The sequence below is a fragment of the Xenopus laevis genome, chromosome 9_10L (assembly GCF_017654675.1).
Source record: "Xenopus laevis strain J_2021 chromosome 9_10L, Xenopus_laevis_v10.1, whole genome shotgun sequence".
Taxonomy (NCBI): Eukaryota; Metazoa; Chordata; class Amphibia; order Anura; family Pipidae; genus Xenopus; species Xenopus laevis.
The window spans coordinates 115,560,596-115,585,520 of record NC_054387.1 but is presented as its reverse complement, the minus strand read 5'-3'; the positions used below and the strand labels follow the sequence as shown (position 1 = coordinate 115,585,520).

General features: G+C 42.8%; 1 protein-coding gene across 4 annotated transcripts in view; it reads left to right on the top strand.

Annotated features, from left to right (window-relative positions):
* The window catches only part of cramp1.L (cramped chromatin regulator homolog 1 L homeolog), a 47,033-nt gene extending 27,595 nt beyond the window's left edge, over positions 1-19,438 (top strand). For 3 of the 4 annotated variants that reach the window (XM_041576913.1, XM_041576912.1, XM_041576915.1), the window contains 11 exons: positions 3,493-3,673; positions 4,255-4,436; positions 5,613-5,681; positions 12,973-13,054; positions 13,581-13,676; positions 14,246-14,430; positions 15,008-15,070; positions 16,396-16,621; positions 16,954-17,112; positions 17,778-17,920; positions 18,413-19,438. In XM_041576913.1, coding sequence (XP_041432847.1) covers positions 3,493-3,673; positions 4,255-4,436; positions 5,613-5,681; positions 12,973-13,054; positions 13,581-13,676; positions 14,246-14,430; positions 15,008-15,070; positions 16,396-16,621; positions 16,954-17,112; positions 17,778-17,920; positions 18,413-18,580 — 1,554 coding nt within the window. In that variant the 3' untranslated portion in view covers positions 18,581-19,438. The remainder of the gene's footprint in view (positions 1-3,492; positions 3,674-4,254; positions 4,437-5,612; positions 5,682-12,972; positions 13,055-13,580; positions 13,677-14,245; positions 14,431-15,007; positions 15,071-16,395; positions 16,622-16,953; positions 17,113-17,777; positions 17,921-18,412) is intronic. The other variant, XM_041576914.1, reaches the window with a different exon arrangement.
* Positions 19,439-24,925: the final 5,487 nt, after the last annotated feature.

Here is a 24,925-nt window from a genome sequence, read left to right as displayed (position 1 = left end):
TAAAGGGGCTATTTTTAAAGATAATATTAATTTTTAGCACCATGTAAAAGCAACACCATATATTACTTATAATTGTCTACAAAATTAGTGTTTTTTCACCTTTAAAATGCAGCAGCAGTAACTGGAAGTCCTAAATGTCACATCTGTTGGATTTAAGGGCTAGTCCACACGAGGAGATTCGGGGGGGTTTTTGTCGCCGGGCGACTAATCGCCTTGTCTTTTGAGCGAATAGCTCGCAGCGAAGAGTTTTCTATAGTCGCCCGAAGTTGCCTCACTGAGGCAACTTTGGGCGACTATTGAAAACGCATCGCCGTGTGTGCATTAGCACAGGCGACTTTTTCATTCTAGCCTATGGGGAAAAACGCTGAGGCAGTTCGGGGAGATAGTCGCTCAAAAGATGAGGCGATTAGTCGCCAGGCAACAGAATCTCCTCGTGTGGCCTTACCCTAAAGGACAATGAAACATAAACCACTGTGAGGTACCAAGTTGCTTGGACCCCCCTGTGATTAATTTGTCTTGCTAAATTTTATAGTCTTGTTGTCTCCCCTAATTACTGTTAATGACTCAATATCAAGCAGTAATGTAAACAGTGGGTTTCACAGAAACGATCACTGACCACTTTAATAATGTTGTTACAAAGATAACTAGAATCCCAGCCAAGGCATATTGCAAAGTGATGCTTTCAGGGAGATCAAGGCCAGACTGAAGGCCCCCATTTACAGACAGATTAAAGGTGGCCATAGACACACAGATAATATTGTACGAAATGAATTTTCGTCCGATATTCGTTGCGTGTATGGTGGAAAAAGAGCCGACTGATATCGGCAGAAGACTTGGATATCGGTCGGCTCGTCGATCGGGCTGGACGGAAAATTTTGATCGGGTGCCTTTGAAGGGACCCAAACATCGCCCATTGTTAGTGCTGAATCGTCAGATACAGAGAGAATTCTATTGTTTCTTCCCGTATATCTACCTGTATATCTGCCGATTCAGCTCTACACGTGTGTATTGAAACTAACGATCTTTCTTGGAAAGATCTTTTCCAAGAAAGATCGTAATTGTTAAGTCTATGGCCACCTTAAGTCTGCAGTGTACGGGGCCCTCCCAACAGGCTTCCCAGATCGATATCTAGCCAAAAGTCAGCCAGATGTTCATCGGAGGGGCTTAAAAATCCTGGCGGATCGAGGTCCACATTGCCCGTTTCCTCCTCCTTATGATACAATCGTATTATGACACAAGGTGGGTATATCGGGGAGAGATCTGCTCATTTTACGACCTTGCCAAACGAGCAGATCTTCATATGTATGGCCAGTTTTACATCCTTCATTGCTTCTCTTTGGGAAAAACTCTTCCAGTGATAAGCTGAGAGCTTTCAAACAGTGTTACCCATTATTTTCAGTGGGACAGAGCTGACAGGTGATAAAGGCCATTTTGACTGCAATGGTTCACCCTGAAAGCTCTGTGGCACTCACATGAGCCATAATCAGGAAAGAACTGCTGCTTTGTGAGGGAAAGAAGCAATTAGCCACTTGATTACAGTACAGTTACTTTTATTGCACTTGATCACAGTACAGTTGCATAAATTGAAAAAACTGAACTTATCATCTTTCCACCTAAAACATATATTGCTTACACATGCAACTCGGTAAAAAATGTCAGTCTCTTAGGTATTCCTTGCCGATCCCTTCACAGTCCCTTAGCTGTAAATGAAAGTCCAGAGCATGTATATATGTATCCCCTAGGGGATGTATATAAGGAGATCAGCGCCTGTGGCAACAGAAATTAGAAACAAGCATAGCGTAATACGTTCAATTAAAGGGAATATCACCCTGTGCGTATACAAAAAAGATTTCTCAGAGGTGTGCTCCCCTTTTTTTTTTTTTGGGCAGCTATTGGTTCGAAAAAGAGAAAAAATGGATCCAAGTGAATATAAAAACAAGAGGTAACCTTCCTTGTATAAAAAAGGTGCAATCCGATAGTGAAGCGCCTCCACACTATGTATAAAATGCCTACTTACAAACCACTACTGTGGCGTTGTGCATATCAAAAGAATTCTTTCCGATCCCTCCTCCAATTCACCACTCCTGCCAGACTCCGGATTAGAAATAGGAACCGAGGATAGTGTAATACCGCTTTTATTAAAACATAATTAAAAACAAGTAAAAAATACACTCACATTTACCCTCTTGGGTAATACGCATTCAGTCCCACAAAGTTTGAGTGTGCTCCCTTGGGGCGGTCCTGCCGATTCTTTTGGACTCTCCCTGTGGTGCCTCTCCTGGGTCCAAAGCGTACCCCATACCTCTGAGGAAGCTGACCATAACAACAGCAAAACGCGTTAGGTACGTTTTCAGTCCTCTGCACCTAACTACATCTCATCTCTTGTTTCTCTATATGTTCCTGCCCGAAACCTCCGCTCCTCTCAGAGCAACCGCTTGGTTGTACCCCCCACTACTACTGCTGTTTCCCGTATCAAACCCTTCTCTCTTGCGACTCCTTATATTTGGAATGCCATTCCTGAATCTCTCCGCAGAGAATCCTCCTTCAGTGTTTTTAAAACAAAACTCAAAGACTACCTCTGGGAGCACCTGGATAACACCTGAACTGGCACTTATATAACAGTGTAACAAACTGTAACCCACAGCACCTTAATACCCCTCTGAATTGTCTGTATGTTACCCTCCCATGTAGACTGTAAGGCCTATGGGGTAGGGTCCTCTAGCCTTTTGTTTCCTTGACACTGAGCCCTTAATCTGTATTGTAACTATATTTTTTATATTTATGTGAATTGTATTTCTAATAATGCACCTATTGTTTCTTTTTATTCCAGTAACCCCTTGTTTGTTAGTACTAATTTATTGTTCTGCTGTACAGTGCTTTGCCCTCGGGAAGCACTTTACAAATAAAAATATACAGACATACATACATACATACATACATACATACATACATACATACATACATAAATAATTGTACCTTTAGACTCTGAGACCAATTGAGTGTAATATCCTGTCATGGTGGGAATCCTTGAGCTTAAAGAGGTGGTTCATCTTTAAGCTAACATTTAGTATGTTACAGAATGGCTAATTCTAAGGCACTTATCAATTATTTTTGGTTTTTGAATTATTTGCCTTCTTCTTCTGACTCTTTCTAGCTTTTAAATGGGGGTCACTGACCCCATAGAAAAAAAGGTATTTGGGCTACATATTTATTGTTACTGTTAGTTTTTATTACTCATTCTTCTACTCAGGCCCTCTCCTATTCATATTTCAGTCTCTTATTCCAATCAGTGCATGGTTGCTAGGGTTATTTGGACCCTAGGAACCAAATTGCAAACTGGAGAGTGCACGGTCCATCTGGAGAGGTGAACAACCCCTTTAAAGTAAAAGGGAAAGTATTTTAAATAAAAAAGAAACCATGCAGTTTGTGTCATTACGCATTCATGGAGCATTTCTGTTTTTAGTGATTATTACGTTTTGGTTTGTATTCAAGTCCTTGCAGACTCCAGAAACCACTTCAGTTGCCACTTCGCCAATGAAGCTTCCAGCCCAGGATCAGACGTTGACACCTCCAGGGAAGGTCATCACACTGTTGTCCAGGAACCCCAGCTGCTTACAGTCACAACCCACACCCCAGATCCATCCTCACTTCACCTCTACATCGAGCACCCCAGGTGAATACAGGCATTTGCTGTCCATAATCTGTGTCCCTGTAATATGGAATGATATAAATCACTGTTCTGTTCTGGTTCTGTAGGGGCTTTACTCTTTTGGGTCAATAAAAGAAAGTTTAAAGCTAAGCAAATTCTTCAGTTCAAGGTTCTTCTAGTAGCTTGTTTGAGGAAACAATTAATGTGATTTGTTTATCTACACATTAGGGTGAATCAACAATTCAGATTGGTGTTAGAGCTCAGTGCTGTGGCTGATCTCACCCCAATAGTATAGAATTGTGTTTGACTGCTCAGAGCATTCAAACACATTCTGACAAATTGATCCACTCTGATAAATGTATCAACTAAGGATGCACCGAATCCAGGATTCGGTTCGGGATTCGGCCAGGATTCGGCCTTTTTCAGCAGGATTCGGATTCGGCTGAATCCTTCTGCCTGGCCGAACCGAATCACTATCCTACAGGATTTTACAATGTGAGTTTTAATATATCTGTCTTAATAAGTGCCATAAGCCTTTGATTCTTTGTATACATCACTGCTCACTTCTAGTATTTCTAACTGAGGTTCTTAATCGTTCTCAATAGGTTTCCGGAACCATCCACGTCCATTGTTAGTGGGTAATCCCTTGGGGTCTGTAACAAGCACCACGGATGGAGGAGTGTTTGCGGTGCCCACCATGAGGCCACCCAACAGCCGGCATTCAAAAGTCTCTTCTCCCGGCAAAGAATCTGGCAGTCCAGTTCGTCAGCCATTGGATGCTATCAGTGTGAGTTCTCTAGCAGAGTTCTGCTTCATTGTTGTCATAACTGTCATGGGATGAACACATCTTGTTTCATGAGTCTATCCCAGGTAGCAGGGTACATTGAATACATAAGAATAGAACCAGCAAAATCACCGTTAAGCCTGCTCCTTCTTGAACAATCATTCATTTCCATTTTGGATAATAACTCGAAAGATATCTTCTGTGTACCTTCTCAAAAGATATCTTCCTCTAGTGTATTTCTCATAGCTGTAGTCATTGAATGCTCTGAGTTCTTGGTGACTCTGAAGGTGATATCCATGCTTAAGGTGGCCATAGATGCACAGATAATATCGTACGAAACAAATTTTCGTCCGATATTCGTTGCGTGTATGGTGGAAAAAGAGCCGACCGATATCGGCAGAAGACTTGGATATCGGTCGGCTCATCGATCGGGCTGGACGGAAAATTTTGATCGGGTGCCTTTGAAGGGAACCAAACATCGGCCATTGTTAGTGCTGAATCGTCAGATACAGGTAGAATTCTATTGTTTCTTCCCGTATATCTACCTGTATATCTGCCGATTAAGCTCTACACGTGTGTATTGAAACGAACGATCTTTCTTGGAAAGATCTTTTCCAAGAAAGATCGTAATTGTTACGTCTATGGCCACCTTTAATCTCCCAATGAATGTGTGCCAGCCATTCTTTTTATGCGGCTAAAGTGGCCATAGACGTAACAATTACGATCTTTCTTGGAAAAGATCTTTCCAAGAAAGATAGTTTGTTTCAATACACATGTGTAGAGCTGAATTGTCCGGTAAATTGGTAGAAACAATTCTACCTGTATGTGACAATTTAGCACTAACAATGGCCGATGTTTGGGTGCCTTCAAATTTTCTGTTCAGCCCGATCATCAAGCTGAGTGTTATCCAAGTCTTCGGCCGTTATCGGTCGGCTCTTTTCCCACTATACTCGCGCCTCATATCGTAAGAAAATTAGTTTTGTACGATATTATCTGTGCGTTTATGACCACCTTGATTTTTTTTTAGGAAGATCTGTCTTGGAAAGATAATTCTTGGCTTGCACATTATTTTTCTATTAAAATAAATATATTTTTTGTTTTAAGTTGCCACCTGATTTCATCCACCTGTCCACTTATTACCGTTTAATAGGCAATTTCTTAACCATTATGTCCTTTCAGCCTGAATTCTTTTTGCCGAAGTCTAAGAAGCCAAGAAGCAGACACCCAAGGAAACCCTTAGTTGTCCAGGTAAGGTCAGATCTGAATAAGGAATGTGTAAAACGTTACACTGCACACCTTACACACAGGTGAAGTGGCGTAATTACCAGGGGTGGGGGATTGCGACTGCACCCTGCCTAGTCAGATAAGTAAGAACTACGTATCTCTCTTTGCGCACTCTAGTGATGTGAGGGTTGCGGTTTCCTCAACCTGCAACAAACCCGGCCCACTCCATCCCCTCTATTTTTAGATCCGCCCACCCAATGGTGACATCAAGAAAGGGGCCAGGCAGTCGTGAGTCTAAAAATTAACGGGCTGGTCATGGGCGGGGAGAGCGGAAGGGAGAGTGCGCAACTCGAACCCACCCCAGACCCGAAGATTTTTTGTGGTAGCCAGCCCAAAACTGGTTTTTAGCCGTCTCACACATCACTATTGCATGCACTCTGCCAATAAGAGAATTGACATCTGTAGTGGGTGGGAGCCCAGTTGCACATCCTGTTCCTGGACTGGGTTAGTTACAGTACTGGAACAAAGCAGGATCCCGCACACCCAACAGATAACAGCAATATGCCTGGTGCTCACTGGCAGAGGTTCGGCAGCCCCACAACAGAGTACAGCAAAGGAATTCCAACGGCACACAGGACTGTGAGAAATCTTCAAAAATGTATTTCTCTGTCGTCTTAGGGGGACACAGGGAACCATGGGGTTAAGCTCCATCCTCCAGGAGGCAGGACACTTGAATAATTAAATAAGGGGCGTGCCCATCAGGCTTTACCCCATACACTGTACATTCCTCTTCAGTTTTTTTAAGTGTCCTGCTCCCAGGAGGATGGACCGTCGCATGTCTCTACGTTCAGTCTTGAGCTGATACCCGGGGTGAGGCCTGAAAAGCAGGGTTACCTGTTTTCATAGAGGCAGCCCCCTACGAGGAGCTACACACCGGGGTCAACAATAGCATTAGCTAAGACCACCTAGACGTTGCCTGCCTGAATGTCTCAGAGCAGAGGGTCTGGCCGGTGTGGGGGGGTAAGTGGCACAATGTCTGCACTGTAGCAGGTCTGTCTGCCTAAGAGTTCTTAGGAACTACCCCTCTCCCCCCCCCCCCTCTCTTGACCCTAGTCCTCCCTCCTATAGCTCTCCCTGCCTGGCTATCATTGGGCTTGAATTGGCTCCTACCTGGTCCGTTTTTTTTTTTTTGTTCCCTGCAAAATGGGGCAGCTCCTAGGATGTGCGCTGTAGCAGGCGCATTGAGGCAGGCTGCTGGAAGGGGAGAGGCTGCTGCAGGCTGCGACGCTGCTGGCAGCCATCTCCGTGTTGCGCAGGAAGTGGAACGCATTGCGTTCCATCTCCAGTCTGTTCGGCGGCCATCTTGGTTTGGCGCGAACCGGAGCGCATGTGCGCATGCGCGCGCACGCAATGGAACGCATATGCGTTCCAGCGGCCATTTTGAGTCGCGAAAAGCATAGCAGCAGCAGCAGCAGCAGCACAGAGCAGCAGAGAGAGAGAGACAGAAGCGACTCAGCTTAAAGTCTCATAGGTGTTATCAGGCAGTACCCAATACACTCTACCTTTCCTTATGGCAGAAGGTAAGTCAGTGGGACTGTTCACGAGGGCTGGACGGAAGGGGTCCTTAACAGCACAGGTGACTTACCTAGCTTGTTCTGTATGCCAACAAAAAATTCCAGGGGGACAGGGGGAGCCGCTGTGCAGGTCCTGCAACAAGGGGCAGGGGGAAACCACTGCTTCAGGGGGGCTTCCAGCAGAAGCAACTGGGGTAACAGTTATGTCCCAGGAAGACTTAGGAGCGGCAGCAGAGCCTCCTGCGCCCCTATGGGCAGTACAGCTCTCACAGTCATTGGCAGCGCTACAAGGTTTACCTGCTATTGCGGAGAATCTAGGCAAAACACTAGTGAGGCTAAACCACAGGACTAGTGGCAAACGTAGACGAATGGAGGATGCTAGTGTGGATGTTAGGAATCCTAATGCGTCTGACGACTCATCTCCTGAGCTGCTTTCATCTCAGTCAGAGGGGGAAATTGAGTCTCCTGGGTCTGTCTCTGCTGATGAGGAAGAGATTCAGGATGAAGGAAAGGATCGTGACAGTCTACATGACATAGACGGCATAATCAAAGGGGTTCTTGAGGTGCTTAATATTTCTCAGAAGCCTAAACACACTGCAGAAGTGTCAAACTTATTCAAGAGACAACACAAGTCTTCTGTTTGTTTTCCGGAGAATGACCAACTCCAAAGTTTGATTCAGAACGAGTGGGACTCACCTGAACACAAATTTCAGACGAATAAAAAGTTTAATAAACTATATCCATTTCCTAAAGAACTAGTGAATGTTTGGTCTAACCCACCAGTAGTTGATGCTCCTGTGTCTAGACTTTCAAAGTCCACCACACTGCCAGTCACAGATGCAGCAGCTTTTAAAGATTCCTCAGACAGACGGCTGGAGGGGTTTTTACGTGCAATTTACTCATCTGCAGGTTCGTCGCTGCGTCCATGTCTGGCGTCAGCATGGGTGTCCAGAGCTGTTCAGGCATGGTCAGAAGCTCTGGTTAAAGACATTCAGAGTGGTACCTCGCGACAGGAGCTGTTAGAATCGGCACAGGCTATTGCTGAGGCATCTAGCTATCTTTGTGATGCCACTCTGGACACTTCACAAGTCACGGCCCGGACGTCGGCCTTGTCCGTTGCAGCACGCAGAACTTTATGGCTCAAGAATTGGTCGGCGGATGTCAGCTCCAAGAAGTCGCTGACTTCACTTCCCTTTAAGGGGCAAAGACTGTTCGGGGAGGAGTTAGAGAAAATTATCTCCCAAGCGACGGGGGGTAAGAGTACCTTCCTACCGCAGGCCAGAAGTAGAGCAACCACCTCAAATAGAAGGGGAAAATTTTTCCGTGGCCAAAGTGGCAGATTTAATAGACGAAGCAACTCCCCACAGCGATCTCACTTTCGGTCAAAGACGGGAGACAAAAGTCGGTCCACATGGAAGACCAACAGGCCACACATCAAACCCACAGGAGAGAAGCCCGCCTCAGCCTGACGGGGCACTCCCTCCGGAATCGTTGGAAAAAATAGGGGGCAAGTTACTTCGATTCCGGGAGGAATGGATACATCATTCTTCGGATGTATGGGTAAAAGAAATTGTGACAGAAGGATATCACCTAGATTTCAAAACCATGCCCCCCAAAAGATTTTTCATGTCCAGGGTTCCTCACAGTCCGCAGAAGGCACTAGCTTTCCTAGAATGTATAGAAAGACTAGAGCGGTCCGGAGTAATCAGTCCAGTACCACCTACGGAGAGATTCTCAGGTTTCTACTCAAACCTTTTTACAGTGCCAAAGAGGGATGGATTGGTCAGACCAGTGCTCGATCTCAAGGGTCTCAACAAATTCATCCGATCGGTAAAGTTCAAGATGGAAACATTGAGATCAGTCATTCGGGGGATGGAACAGGGGCAACTGTTGATGTCCCTGGATATAAAGGATGCATACCTTCATGTCCCGATATGGCCGCCCCATCATCGTTATTTACGTTTTGCCTTCAAGAACAAGCACTTCCAATTTGTGGCACTTCCGTTCGGTCTGTCGTCCGCCCCCAGAGTCTTTACAAAGTTGATGGCAGCAACAGCGGCCACCTTAAGGCTACAGGGGATTTCAGTGACACCTTATCTGGACGATCTCCTTCTAAAAGCCAGTTCAGTGATGAGGGCCAAAGAGGACCTGAACAAGGCGGTGCGATTACTCCAGAGCTTCGGATGGACTGTCAACTGGTCCAAGTCCAACACGGAGCCCAGTCACAGAATGATGTTTCTAGGCCTGGAGTTCGACACGATAGAGCAAACTGTGAGCTTACCCACAGACAAGCAGACCAGAATCAGAGACCAAGTTCGCTTCTTAATCACCAGTCAAACCACGACGATACACAAAGCAATGCAAGTGTTGGGAACAATGGTCTCAGCCATAGAAGCAGTTCCATTTGCACAAATACACCTGCGACCTCTTCAAGCCAGTATCCTAGCAACATGGAAAGGGGGATCTCTTTCTCGACTCCTGTCGCTGTCGCAGCAGACAAGGACGGCACTTCAATGGTGGTTGAGCCCCGAGAACCTAGCCAGGGGTCAATCATGGGCAATTCCGGAATGGGTGGTGATAACCACGGATGCCAGCCTCAAGGGATGGGGGGCGACATGGGACAAGCAGTCAGCACAAGGTCGATGGTCTCCAGAGGAAGCCAGACTACCAATAAACATTCTGGAACTGAGAGCAGTGAAGCTGGCCCTAATTCAATGGGAAGATCACCTCAGAGCATGCCCAATACGCATTCAAAGCGACAACGCGACAACAGTGGCGTACATAAATCGTCAGGGAGGAACAAGAAGTCGGGCCGCGCTGACGGAAGCCAGGCAGATTCTGCTATGGGCAGAAATCAATTCAGTAAAGTTGTCTGCAATACATATTCCGGGAGTGTCCAACACAAAAGCGGACTTTCTCAGTCGGAATCAGCTGGACCCCGGGGAATGGGAACTACATCCAGAGACATTCCAAGAGCTTGTAGATCAATGGGGGACTCCCAGCATAGATCTAATGGCATCAAGAGACAATCGAAAAGTAACAAGGTTTTTCGCCCGCTGCAGAGACCCATTAGCAGTGGGGGTGGATGCCATGACGCAGCACTGGCAGTTCAAACTCGCATATGTCTTTCCGCCGCTCCCCATGCTGCCAAGGGTTCTGAAGAAGATCAAGCAATCTCTAACAACAGTAATAACAGTGGCCCCATACTGGCCTCGGAGAACTTGGTTCACCGACCTGCAGGAGATGTCCGTAGCGCAACCACTTCGGCTAAAATGCAGGCCAGACCTGCTTCAGCAGGGTCCCATAGCTCACCACAACCCGGGTCTCTTCGCTTTGACGGGATGGCTATTGAGAGGTCCGTTTGGCAGAGACAAGGATTAGATGAGAAGGTCATAACCACTATGCTGAAGGCTCGAAAAGCTTCATCGGCCAAGTCATATCACAGGGTTTGGCAGTCCTACTCCAAGTGGTGCGAAGAATCACATTTTCCGTTTCTGGAACTGCAATTGCCTAGGATATTATCCTTTCTACAACAGGGGCTACAACTGGGTCTCAAGCTCAGTTCTCTTAAAGTCCAGGTGTCGGCCCTGTCAATTCTGTTTCAATCTCGGTTAGCGAATGAAGACTTGATCCGCACGTTTCTACAAGGAGTGGCTCATATCATGCCGCCTTTCAAGCCACCGGTTGCTAGCTGGGACCTCAATGTAGTGCTGGAGGCAATGCTGGATCCTCCATTTGAGCCAATGCATGCAATATCTGATACATGGATAACCTACAAGGTGGTGTTTCTAGTAGCAATATCATCGACTAGAAGAGTGTCTGAGATTAGCGCCCTGTCGTGTGTTCCTCCTTACTTAATTTTCCACAAGGATAAGGCCGTTCTCCGCACGATTCCTGAATTTCTACCCAAGGTAGTATCGGCGTTTCATGTAAACCAAGAAATTGTTCTTCCGTCTCTATGCCCAGACCCTAAGAATGATAAGGAACGTAGAATCCATAATCTGGATGTTGTTAGAGCACTAAGATGGTATGTGGAACGATCAAAACCTTTCCGAAAGTCTCAAGCTCTGTTCGTCATCCCATCCGGCCCCCGTCGGGGTCAGGCAGCTTCCAAGTTGACTATATCAAGGTGGATTAGAGAATCCATAAAACAAGCATATTCCGCAAAGGGAAGATCACCGCCTGAAGGACTCAGGGCTCACTCCACCAGAGCGGTGGGAGCCTCCTGGGCATGGCGAAACTCTGCTTCCTTGGAACAGATCTGTAGGGCGGCTACCTGGTCCTCCGCTCACACATTCTCTAAATTTTACAAAGTCGATACATTTTCTTCCGCCGAGGCTGCCCTCGGACGTAAGGTGTTGCAGTCAGTGATTTCCTAACTCTGCAACCACGTACTTTACTGTTAGCTCGTTCCCACCCTGCTGTTTGGGACTGCTTTGTTAAGTCCCCATGGTTCCCTGTGTCCCCCTAAGACGACAGAGAAAACAGGATTTTTTGATACTCACCGTTAAATCTGTTTCTCTGTAGTCATAAGGGGGACACAGGGCTTCCCGCCCTTGACGAGCTTTGACCGGTTTGGTCGAGTTTTTTGTTCAGTTTCACTGATTACTTTCTGCCTATTAGGAGAGTTTTTTTTTTGAAGTTAACTACGATAGCAGCTTTTGGAACAAACTGAAGAGGAATGTACAGTGTATGGGGTAAAGCCTGATGGGCACGCCCCTTATTTAATTATTCAAGTGTCCTGCCTCCTGGAGGATGGAGTTTAACCCCATGGTTCCCTGTGTCCCCCTTATGACTACAGAGAAACAGATTTAACGGTGAGTATCAAAAAATCCTGTTTTCAATGCGGAGTGCGATGCAACGTTTCGGGGAGTAAAACCCCTTTGTCAAGCATACGTGATCTACATACAGAGTGCAAATAAATAGAGCAGTACATTGTTCAATTAGCGTGTCATCATTAATTATCCAATCAGTGTAAGTTAAGAACACATCTAAAAAACTTTCTCATAGATAGTTAAAATGATCCAATAAATAGTGTACAATACCTAAAGTGTCATAAAAGTACATACAATAGAAAAACTAATACCCACAGAAGTGTACTCGATAAAAGGAACAAAATTACAATGAGTAATCAGAAAAAATTATTACAATAATATTTACTGTGTCACACTGCAGCCATAAATGGTTAAATTAACACTTGCAGGGATTCTTCCAAATTGAATCTTACCCTATACAGGGAAAAGGGGAGGCTGACCCTGCTTTCAATTTATGCTGCCATTTGTAGTAATTATCTTTAAAAGAGAAAAATATATAATTTAAAAACTAACTAAACTGAACAAAGTTTGATTACAAAAAGTTACAGTACTGCACAGGTGATAACTTTTGCGTTCCCATGGTGGCTTTTTGATGTGTCTTACAGCATTGGAATTTATTTAACAGTTCCTATTCTTTTCTATAGTGCCTGTACCGACAGCACCATGCTGAATTGCCAAATGCTTGTGAGACACAACATGTAGTATCTTCCTGCGTTTGCAGTTCATTTTGGTGCTGGACTCTGTTAAAGGATGCATTCCTGCAATGCATGAAAAAGCCATTGCTCGAGAATGCAAATGTAAATGTCCATGTGTTAAGGTCTTTGGTTCAAAAATGAGTGGTTTATTTCATCAGGTGTTAACCCACAGCCATTAAAGTCTGTAATATTGAAATCATTTGTTGATTTGCATTGCTTTCTTAAATTACAGAGGACTCTTCTACCAAGACCTTCTGGTAGCGCCTCCCAACATGTGTGCTCCTTCTCTATCCTTTCCAACTCCTCGGTGGCAGGTAAATTCTTTAAGCAGCTTTAATGATTAAACCCAAGCTTTTCTTATATACAGATATATGTAATTGTAGTAGATGCTGAAACGATACTGTATGTGCTTTTAATTAGATAATACTTTTTTGTTTGTGTGGTTTTTTTTTTTTTAACAAAAAAAGGGAAAACAATTTTACAATAAGCAGAGACTAACTGTAACAAATATGTAACACTTGTTATAGCTTATCGCATCATTCATTTATACATTTATACATTTATAGTGTTACTGATGGACATGGGTAGTTCCCCTGGCATAATTTATTAAATTTATGTGGAATATCTCTCATTCCATGACACTGGTATGTTGTCTCCAGCTTCTTAGATGGCTCAGTGCATTGCCAGCAAAGCAATAACATTGCAAAAATGTAATGGTTTTTAACTTATTTGCTGCATTTGAATTATTTTCTCACAAAACCTCCCTGTTTCTCTCATTTTCTTGGCTTTGCTAGCAATATAAACTCTAGAGACAGGACTGATTCTATATTTTCTTTTCAGGTAGGGGCTCTTTCCGCCCTATCCACTCGTCCCTTGGCAGTACATCTGTATCACATATTGTCCCCAAAGGTTTGACCACCACCAACCCTTTGTCTAGTGAGTATTTTCAATACAATACAATAACAGTATGGGGTCCTTTGATAAAGAGAAACTTTCACAAGCAACAACTAATGTGTAATGCAAAAGTCATGTGGGAAGCACCAGCTCCAGAATAAATGCTTGCTTGCCCTAGGGCATGTGTTGTGTATAAATATGTGTGTGCAAGGCTTCCAAAGAACATTGCCCTGGAAAAAAATATATTTACTTAAGCATATCAATTGCAAATATATAAATCTGCTCCTTTTGTAAAAGCAAATGCTTATATGAGTGGTCCCGAAGGTTTTGAGAGCCACTCTGCATAGCAGTTAATATATAAGCTATTTAATTTTAGCAATTACGTGGTGGTAGACTGAGATCAGATATCATCTGTGGCTCTCTGCCCACCTCTTGTAGGAAAATAAACTCATATTCAAAATAGAAGTCTTGTTGCTGAAATATTGTAGGGCTCATTTATGAGTGCCGAGTTACTGTGTGTTGTTTACCCACAATGCAGTGTTTGTTTCAGACCATTTTAACATAATTGCAGCTGTTACTGGTTTTAAAGTGAGAGATCTTTTTCCCTGCAGGTGCCATTGATCTGGCTGCTAAGACTGCAGGTATTATACCAGGTGGCAGTGTGCCAGTGGTGGAGACGGACGGTTTGTCAGGAATAAGCCCTCTGCCACCCGATGGGCTAACTGGGACATCTCAGACTGCCGCTAGCCAAGGCACCAGTACAGACTCCATACCATCTGTGACAGTATCTACTGAGGTTTGAACTATGTTTTATCATTACCTACCCAATTTAGATTTGTTTGTGGTACTGTTGGGCCATTAATTGGATTATAAACTGCCAGTAAGACCTTATACACAGGCAAATAAGCTGCCATCTTGGTCGGGATCGGTCTGTTTTTTATATACATTATTGAAAACAATACTCTTGTTTACCCTGTAGTTTATAAATATTATAAATACATTTTGTTTTCATTTCCTCTATTTGATGAGGAAATGTTTCCTTACATGCCCTGGCCTGTATCCTAATTGCTTACTTGCAGTAGATCGCAAAATCGATAGCATGGGCTGTCATGTACCTGACGGTCAGTGCTGTAGATTTTAGGTTTGCAGTTTCTTTTTTGATCTGTGCCAGGTCTTTTTTTTTTTTTTTTTTTTTTTTTTTTTTAAATCTGTTGTCGGATAGCATGCAGCCCAGCTAAATCAAACAGGCTGCCTCCAGCCCATTTTCAACTATTGAGACATTGTGCATAGGATTGTGTTTCTGTGGCATCTGTGTTTCAAGTATCTTGATTTCTTAAAAAAAATTTCTTCCACTTTTTTGTGTGTCTCCCTAGGACCCTATTCCATTTATGGCTCTTTCCACAGCACATGTGCAGGAGCCAAGCCAGTCGTTCCAGGTATAAAAACTTTCATACCTCTCCTGGAAGAATAAATATTGTGTAATGACACTTATATTTTGTGTACAGAGTACTGCTATGCTCTTTACCCACTCTTAAGGTTAAAATCCAAATCCTGAAATATACATAAAAATGCATAAAAAATGTCCCCTCCCTCCCCCCACAAAGGCTCACAGTGATCAAACCCCTCCCTCACATTGTTCCATTGTAAAGTGATGGATTCTGTGCACCACCCACTAGAGAAAGCAGAGGGACTTCAAGTCCCAGAATCCATCACCTCACAATGAAACAAGGTAGAGAAGGGATTGCAGTAAACTATGAGCCTGAACTGGCAATACACTTTAAAATCTGCTTGTTTGCCAAGGCTACCAAATGAGTGGATCTTTTCCCTAATATGCCCACCTAAATTGGGTGAAATTGTGCTAATCTGATCTTTTGGCCCTAGACAAACAGTAGGCTTACAACGACAAAAATACAACCCATCAGAGCAAGGACCACATCAATGAACCAAAGCGGCAAAAGCCAAATCTGCCTGATTGCCAACTGACTAATTTTCAGCTAAATATAGGTCAGGTGGGCCTGTTGGAGGGCCCTATGCATGGGCAGATAAAATGCCAAATTGGTCTGAAAGCCCCTATCGGCAGCTTAAATCTGCCTGTTAATATCCACCTTAAGGAGAGTTACATGGCTTCCTTTCAGTCTGTGGAATCGGGTATGTCTGTGTAAAAAATATATATAAATGTAAGATCAGATAGGGCTTATGCACCTTTCTTACAAAAGCGCAGCTTAATGAGCTCATATCAAAAACAAAGGGGGTGGTAGATATATCTTAAAAGGTGTAGTTCATCGTTGAGTTATGGAACAGGCAATTCTTAGTTGCTTTTTTTTTTAATCGTTTTTAAATGTTTTGGCTTCTTCTGACTCCTTCCAACTGACCCCAGTAGCCCATAAACTTTTGCTCTGTAAGGCTACAATTTTATTGTTGCTTTTTATTACTAATCTTTCCACATGAGCTCTTTATTCTTCATAATCTAGCCTCTGCCTGGTTGCTAGGGCAATTTTGGTACGTTTTCTGCTAAACATTGCAAGCTTTGAACAAATATCAAAATAGTTAAAACCCACAAATAATAACAATTGAAAACCAGCTGCAGATTATCTCAGAATAGCGCTCGCTACATAAAAGTTACTTTAAAGTTAAATGACCCCTTTAACTTTGCCGATTAATGGCACACGGTCGCTTACTACTGTACATGCTCCCTCACTAACAAATGCCTGAAATCATCACCTATTGCAGTTATATTATCAGCACAAACTATCTCTTTCAGCCATCAGCTGTCTTGTCTCTGCCTGAGCTTTCCCAGAATCCCCAGCAGAATGGGCCAACAAGTTGTACCCCTAGCAGCGCTGGTAGCTGCCTTTCCCCTCCTAATGTATCTGCTTTGCTGGACATTTCTCTTCCTGGACCACCAGATGATGTCCTGTCACACGGAGGAAATTCCACACATATCAGTGACTCAATCATTGAAATAGCCATTAGCTCGGGGCAGTTTGGTGAGTTCCTTATAAGTTGTTAAAATGAATCTTGTGTTTTCATTTTTGTTTGTGATTGAAGGCATTCTTAATATCTACATATTACGCCTCAATGGCATGACTGAGGTCACAAATTTAATGTGGAAGTTCTTAAAAGGCAACTATGGGAACTAAAGGAAAAGCATATGCAACATCGAAATAACTTCTGCTAATATGTTATCACACCTAGTCAGGATACAATTTTCACCACATACTTATTATACTTATTATTTAAAATAAAGGAATTTGAAAAAAAATACAAGGGAGTGGTGGAGAGAAACACCATCTCTAATTCAACTATTTTGTTGTTGCAGGAGAAGCAGTGCCACTGTCACCAGCCAAGCTGAATGATAACTCTAAGAGTCTTCCGTCCCCCAACTCCAGTCCCCAACAGAACTGGATTGCCTCTCCCAGCCATGATCCACAGTGGTACCCTAATGATTCCACAGACTCCTCACTCAGCAGTTTATTTTGTAAGTGTAATCAACTGTATTCTAAACAGGTCTCCACTGCACTGGCCGGGTGGTGCACTATTGGCTACATTCAGGGGTTTTGGTCAAAATTCAAATTTGACTAGGGAGTTATTCAAATTCAATTTGAGTTTTTTATTTATATATATATATATATATATATATATATATATATATATATATATATATATATATATATATATATATATATATATATATATATATATATATATATATATATATATATAAAACCAATCCCAATAAACCGCACAACACAGGACTTATTGATGCAAAAAGTGGTAAAAAATTTATTCGACGTTTCGGTTCAAATACAAGAACCTTCCTCAGGTGGGGTATGGTACCCCACCTGAGGAAGGTTCTTGTATTTGAACCGAAACGTTGAATACATTTTTTACCACTTTTTGCATCAATAAGTCCTGTGTTGTGCGGTTTATTCGACTATTCGCCACCTAAAACCTGCTGAATTGCTGTTTAAGTCAATGGTAGAGGTTGCCTGCACTTTAAAAATATTTGATTTCAATAATAAATTTTGATTGGCCAAATTTTGAGTTTAGGGGAGTTTTCAAAAACTCTCATGAATTCGAAATTCGACTTTTGATAAATGGGTCTCCCCATATTATTAGTCTAATACTAGCTTTGTTTCACAGCCAGTTTCATTTCTCCGGAGAAGGGACGCAAGACGGTGCCCGCAGCCCCAGGTAGTACCAGTGGTACCTCTCTGCTAGGCCCAAGCCTGCTGGACGGGAGCTCACGGGACTCCTTTGTTTCTCGGTCTCTGGATGTAACTGAGGTTAGTATTTTACAAGTGAATGAATAAACAAAAATTCTATAACTATGGGTTTAACCACAACTATCCAATAGTGATGTGCGGGTCGAGGCCAGATGCCGCTCTATTTATAGACCCCCCCCCTGCAGTGACATCACAAAAGGGGCGGGCGCAAGTCTATAAATTTCCACCAGAAGTGATATGTCGCGGGCAGGGAGAGCAGGAGAGGAGCTCGGCCCGGACCCACCCACGACCCAAAGATTTTGTACAGGAGTCAGCCCGAACCCAGGTAAACCCGCGGGTCCCAGGCCAGCCTGCACATCACTAATACCCAAGCATTGCTCACCTAAACCATTTGATCATATGTATGATCAAATGGTAAAGCTAATTTATGTGTAATAATAGCCAAAAATGTAGATTCAACCTAGTTTTGTAGCATTTACTTTTAAATGTATGGGCGTTATCCTATGCCACCTGGGGTTTCATAAGGGTGTCTTTGTTCTTTCCTGCTTATAGGTTGTTGACTCTCAGCTAGCCTGTCTGATGAACGAGAATAGCATTGATTACATATCCCGTTTCAATGACCTGGCCCAGGAGCTGTCGGCAACAGAGCCTGCTAGAAGAGAAATTCCATTTGAATCTGGAGCCCCAGGAAGTGGGCAGCCCATTCGTGACCTGTCCTAAAGCAAGCTTACTCTTTATAGTCTCCTTTCGTGTACATTACAGTTGCAGCAGGAAAACAGAAAATAAGCCAAACCCTTTTTATATGGCTTTGCTCATTTAACATAACTGGGTTACTCACTTGCCCCGTTTAACTTCATTGCTGTCCTCCACTACATTCATATATGATAGCATCTCATAAATAAACGAAAAACATCAATTCTTCCATCTCCTGCACTGTAGGGAGAGGTATACACAGTTGTACTGTATAGCTACAGCATAAAGAGGCAATCAGTATACGTTTAAATATTAGTATATGTTTAAATATTATTTGAAGCCGTCTGTAGTCATTGAATATTCCTTATCTCCAAGAACAAGGCCGGATTTATGGTAATTGCACTGATTTAACATTGTTCCTTTCATGAGAGATTCATGCATTCTACAGTGCAACATAACTCGCCATGGGCTGAACGACTACACTTCAGTTTCTTGTTGGCTGAGGATCCTGCGACTTAAATGTTCTGCAACACCTGAACAGGCTGGTTATCCCTGACTTTGTGTGGACCATAGGAGCTTGGATTGGCACTTTACTGCTTCTGTGACAGTTTTCTTTATGTCATCTGTGATGGCAGTTTTAGTTGTACAGAGACTCAAAAAGGTTCATATTCATTATAACATGGTATATCATTTTCTGCTGTCACAGCAAGTTAAAACTGCTTGTACTCTGTGTAATAGGTGGCCAGTGTATGCCCCATGTTGGCTATAAGATGAAGTGCCCCTTTCCCTGTTTTTTTTTTTTTTTTGCAGATTGAGCAGCACCACAATAACGTCCTGTGGATGCTGCTCATTAATAAGACATAGAGAAAAGAAGACATCCCCAAGGCTCACCTGAAATAGTTCATATTTAATATTTCACATGAAGTGAAAAATTCACTGTACAACATACGTCTCACTTATATTTATAGTCTGTTAATGTCTTGCTTACAGGTAATAGGAATCTCCAAACTCATGGCACACAACTGTAGCCTCAAACATTGGACTTTTGTGTTTTTGGAAGATGATTGCTCACAACCTCAGTTACAGTAGAACCCCGATTTTATGGTTTCCCAAAATTGTTGCTGTCCCATTCAGGCAGCTGCGTTTTTTTTTTCTCTTCCGGATTTAATGGTTTCCCAGAATTTTGACGTGGTCCACTGGGAAACATAAAATCAGGGGTTTGCTGTATTTCACTTTATCCCCTATAGAAGGGGGTCAGAGAGAGAACTCCTGGCTTCTATTATTTGACAAGAAAAAAAAACACACACACATGCTCACACATTGACACTTCCCTACCAACCTGTAATTTGTCTTTTATAAATTTAATGACTATGATCACCTATAAATTTAACTTGAAGTTGGTGACCTTGACAGCCAAAATACTATTGAACTGCGTGAGGTTACAATGATATTGTTACTTTGTATTTCTTTCTATTCAGGTCTCCTATTCAAACTCCCATCTCTCATTGAAACTACTGCTTGGTTGCTGGAGTAAATTGGACCCTAGCAACCAAACTTCCAAACCAAATAATTCAAAAACCATAAAAATGAAGACACTTCCTTATTGTCAGGATAAGGGGGGGGAATGTTATTTTTTTATTGTCTACATTTTTCATGGACGCCGTGGCCTAATCATCTTTTATTTTGACTTCCAATCCACTGCCTGTAGTGTGATACCATTGTTCTTAGAAGAATTTCCAAACTCAAGAACAAAAAAGTACTTTTATTAAAGCAAAAAAAATTGCAAAGTGTGTTATAATACCACTCTATATCATACTTATGTGAACGACCCCTTATGTGTGAATACTCTGTAGAAAGGTTGCATTATTTGGGACAGATGCACACAAGTCTGGTATGGATGAGAAACTCTTTCCCCATCCTGATTATTTGTCGTTCTCGCTTTATGGACATTCTACAGCCCAGTAATTGTGTGTATTACGTACACACACCTGAGAGCATGTGTGTAAAGAGTTCTACACACCCACACGCCTGCGTCCTCATGCGTGTTGTAAATAGACAATTATTCCCGTATGCAGGTGTGCAAATGTATTATTAACAAATGTGCATATTTCTACATTTTTTTGCATGCATATTAAACTTTGGTGCTGTTTTAAAAAGACAGCTATTTGGAAGTACTACAGCAATGCATTATACGCCAGTGAAAATAAGCCATATTCAAAGGGATTTTATCCTGTGTTAGGAATCAGTGCAAAATATGCAATTTTTTTTTTATTGTGTTCTTGTGTGTTACATGAAAATAGGACTCCCATAAAGACATTTTTATATTAATATTTGCTGGATTGTTATAAACATAATTTATTCAAAGGTAGGATGAAAGGGAATCGCATCAGCATATGTAGAGCAGGTAAAGCTTGTCTGTTCCCTGAGGTACACTAGTATCCTTAAGAGAGGGAGTTATATTAAAATTAACCCTCTTGTGCAAGTGATTCATCCTACACTTTTCCAGTTGGTATGAGCCATCTAACTCCCAGAGTGCCAGGGAGTTCCTAAAATGCATTTGGCAAGTCCGCACTTGCAAAATAAAGATATATTCTGAACACATACTACAAACATACAATTATTTTATGTTGAAGTGGAAATAATAGAGGAATTTAATACATTTTGTATTTCTTTGTACTATAAAAAAAATATATAAATATCTGTATAGTGTCTGTATAAAGTGTTGCGGTCATCTTGAACCCTTTTGGCTACTACATGGGTTAAAGAATGCTTGTTTTGTAAAATACTGTAAATGTAAGTTATTTACTATTTCATGCCTTTCAATTGTGGGCTCTTTTTATTTCCTTGTTTTCTGTGTGGAGGTTATTTAATAAAATTTGAATGCTGTTTAACTCTTTGCTAGTCTGGATCTGGTTGGGCTTTGGATCCTAGACATAGATTGAAACTTACAAGATACTTTCCACTTGCACCAGGAAAATTTGAAGGATAATGGGGACACAAGGCTGTTTCTTGGATCAGCTTTTTTTTCACCGGTGTTTGTCTGCAGGCAGAAAAAAAGCTTCTTGCATGAAGTATTAATATATAAGTAAAAACTACCTATTAAAATATTACTGGTATGACCAAGCAAGCCCTGGACAATTTTGTTAGTTAACAACCCACAAAAGGATTCAGACTATTTAAATAGAATGTCTTAAAGGAGAAAAGTATTTTGTCCTTCCGCCTCTGTGTGCCTCGATTTATATACTTGTGCATGCCACGCCCCCTTTTGTGACATCACAGCGGGTGTATAAAGAGGGGAATGTGCTGGGTTAGGGTCGGGTGCAGGTCAAGTTTTTCTCAACCTGCACATCACTAAAGGAGAAGAAAAACCCCCTACAGCTAAAAGCCCCCCTTCCTGCTTCCTCCCCACAGTGTTCTAGAATAAGTGTCTACTAACTGCTGGAGGGGCATCATTATTGTGTCACTGTATGTAGCACAGTATGAACTGATAGGTTTCCCTGTCTCCTGCTTTATTCTGCCTTCCCTGTGTGTGCCATACTCTGCCTGCTCTATGCTCCCTGTGTTCTGCTTGCCCTATGTCCCGTGTGTCCCATACTCTGCCTGCCCTATCCTCCCTGTGTGTGCCATACCCTGCCTGCCCTATGCTCCCTGTCTGTGCCATAGTCTGCCTGTCCTATGTTTCCTTTGTGGCCATACTGTGCCTGCCCTATGCTCCCTGTGTTCTGCCTGCTCTATGTTCCGTGTGTGCCATACTCTGCCTGCCCTATTTAATCAACATGTATTTATATAGCGCCAACATATTTCATAGCTCTGTAATATGCTCACTGTGTGTGCCATACCCTGCCTGCCCTATCCTCCCTGTGTGTGCGCCATACCCTGCCTGCCTTATGCTCCCTGTCTGTGTCATAGTCTGCCTGCCCTATGTTCTGTGTGCCATACCCTGCCTGCCCTATGCTCCCTGTCTGTGCCATAGTCTGCCTGTCCTATGTTTCCTGTGTGGCCATACCCTGCCTGCCCTGTGCTCCCTGTGTGTGCCATACTTTGCCTGCCCTATGCTCCCTGTGTGTGCCATACTCTGCCTGCCCTACACTACCTGTGGAACATGAGCCTGGTAGGGTTTGTTAGCATTTAGAAATTGTTTCTAGGGGCACATAATCATATGCTGGGTGGTGCTGTGTTATCCACAGGGGAAGCGGAGGCATATGGACATAAGTGAATGTCTTAATATGACTTAAAAGTTTCACATACGAGTAATATCCCTGCAATGAGCATCAACCGTTTGTTTTTTTTTGTGTGCTACCAACATTAATGTGGACATGGTCTTAAAAAAGGAAGTGGTCAACACTGGCTTCTGTTATCGGCCCTCCACAAACGTAGAACAGAAAAATTCCGGGCTTTGGTACTACAGAAGTTGGACAGCACTGGTCTATCATATTTACACTGCTATATTCTAAAGGGCAAATAATAAGAGGGTAAGACCCAAACAGAATACTGATACAGTGATTTCAAAGCCTGGGTGCTGTCAACAAATAGTTTAATAGTCCAGCGAAGTACAGCATTAATTGGCCGAATCTTTCCAGAAGGATTCGGGGATTCGGTGCATCCCTATTTACTTCATCAACTGCCATTGACATTGATACGTTTCGATCCATTGGGGACCAGCGTTAGGATGTGAAAACAGGAAGTGATCACACAACTTAATGGGGAACTATTGCAAAAATGAAAATTTTATATAAGTTTCCATCATACAGAAATAAGAAACTTTCCATATACATATATATCAGATAAATATTCTGCATTGTTTCTGAAATAGTCACTATCCCTCTCTCAGCATCTGTTTCTCTTCATTCTGTCTTCTTGCAGCAGTTGGGTGTCAGATATTCATTGACAGATCCAATATATTTTATATGGGATCTTCATTTCCTAGTACAGAATTTTTAATTGATTATATTAAGAAAACTTATTATTTCACTATGCTGAAGCTTATATTAAATTTTCATTTTCGCAATAGTTCTCTTTTTGACTCTCCTCTGAAGAGTGACAGCATGGGATCCTCAAAGCAACACTCAAAAGATCGAAAAACAAAGATTGTTCAGTATCATGGTTTAGGGGAAGGCTACAATTAAACTGTCAGTTTCAACTATAAGGAATGTAATCAGGAAATGGAAGGCCACAGGCACAGTTGCTGTAAAACCCGGGTCTGGCAGGCCAAGAAAAATACAGAAGCAGCATATGCAGAGGATTATGAGAATGGTTACAGACAACCCAAAGATCACCTCCAAAGACCTGCAAGAACATCTTGCTGCAGATGGGGTATCTGTACATCATTCTACAATTCAGCACAATTTGCACAAAGAACATCTGTATGGCAGGGTGATGAGAAAGAAGCCCTTTCTGCACTCACACCACAAACAGAGTCGCTTGTTTATGCAAAAGCTCATTTAGACAAGCCACAGTCATTGTGGAACAAAGTACTTTTGACTGATGAGACAAATTGAGTTATTTGGTCATAACAAAAAGCACTTTGCATGGCGAAAGAAGAACACCACATTCCAAGAAAAACACCTGCTACCTACTGTCAAATTTGGTGGAGGTTCCATCCTGCTGTGGGGCTTGTTAAAGTCGACGGTCAGATGAATTCAATACAATATCAACAAATTCTGCAGAATAATGTTCAAGCATCAGTCACAAAGGTGAATTACGCAGGGGTTGGATATTCCAACAAGACAATGACCCTAAACACATTGGAAATCTACAAAGGCATTTATGCAGAGGGAGAAGTACAATATTCTGAAATGGCCGTCAGGAATATCATGAATATCATGGAAAATCTATGGGATGTTTTGAAGCAGGCTGTCCATGCTCGGCAGGGCCGGAACTAGGGGTAGGCAGAGTAGGCACGAGCCTGGGGCACAAAGGTGGAGGGGCGCCAGGCATGTACTTATTCCTACTCTAGTCCGGTCCCTCCTCTGCCAAGTCCCTACCACCCACTTGTTCTTGTCTATGCACAATAGTGCGTCGCTCAGCGCATGCGTGCAAACGTCTATTCGCGCATGCGCACAAGCGTCTATTCGCACACACACGAGCATCTAGCTCGCGTGCATGTGTGTACCCAGACGGCGCAGAAGTCTGCCTAGGGCGCCTGCCCAGCTTGGTCCGGCTCTGATGCTCGGCAGTCATCAAATTTAACTGAACTGGAGAGATTTTGTATGGACGAATGGTCAAAAATACCGCCATCCAGAATCCAGACACTCATCAAAGGCTATGGGAGGCGTCTAGAGGTTGTTACATTTGCAAAAAGAGGCTCAACTAAGAATTGATGTAATATCTCTGCCCAAATTTATGCACCTGTCTAATTTTGCTAGGGGAAGG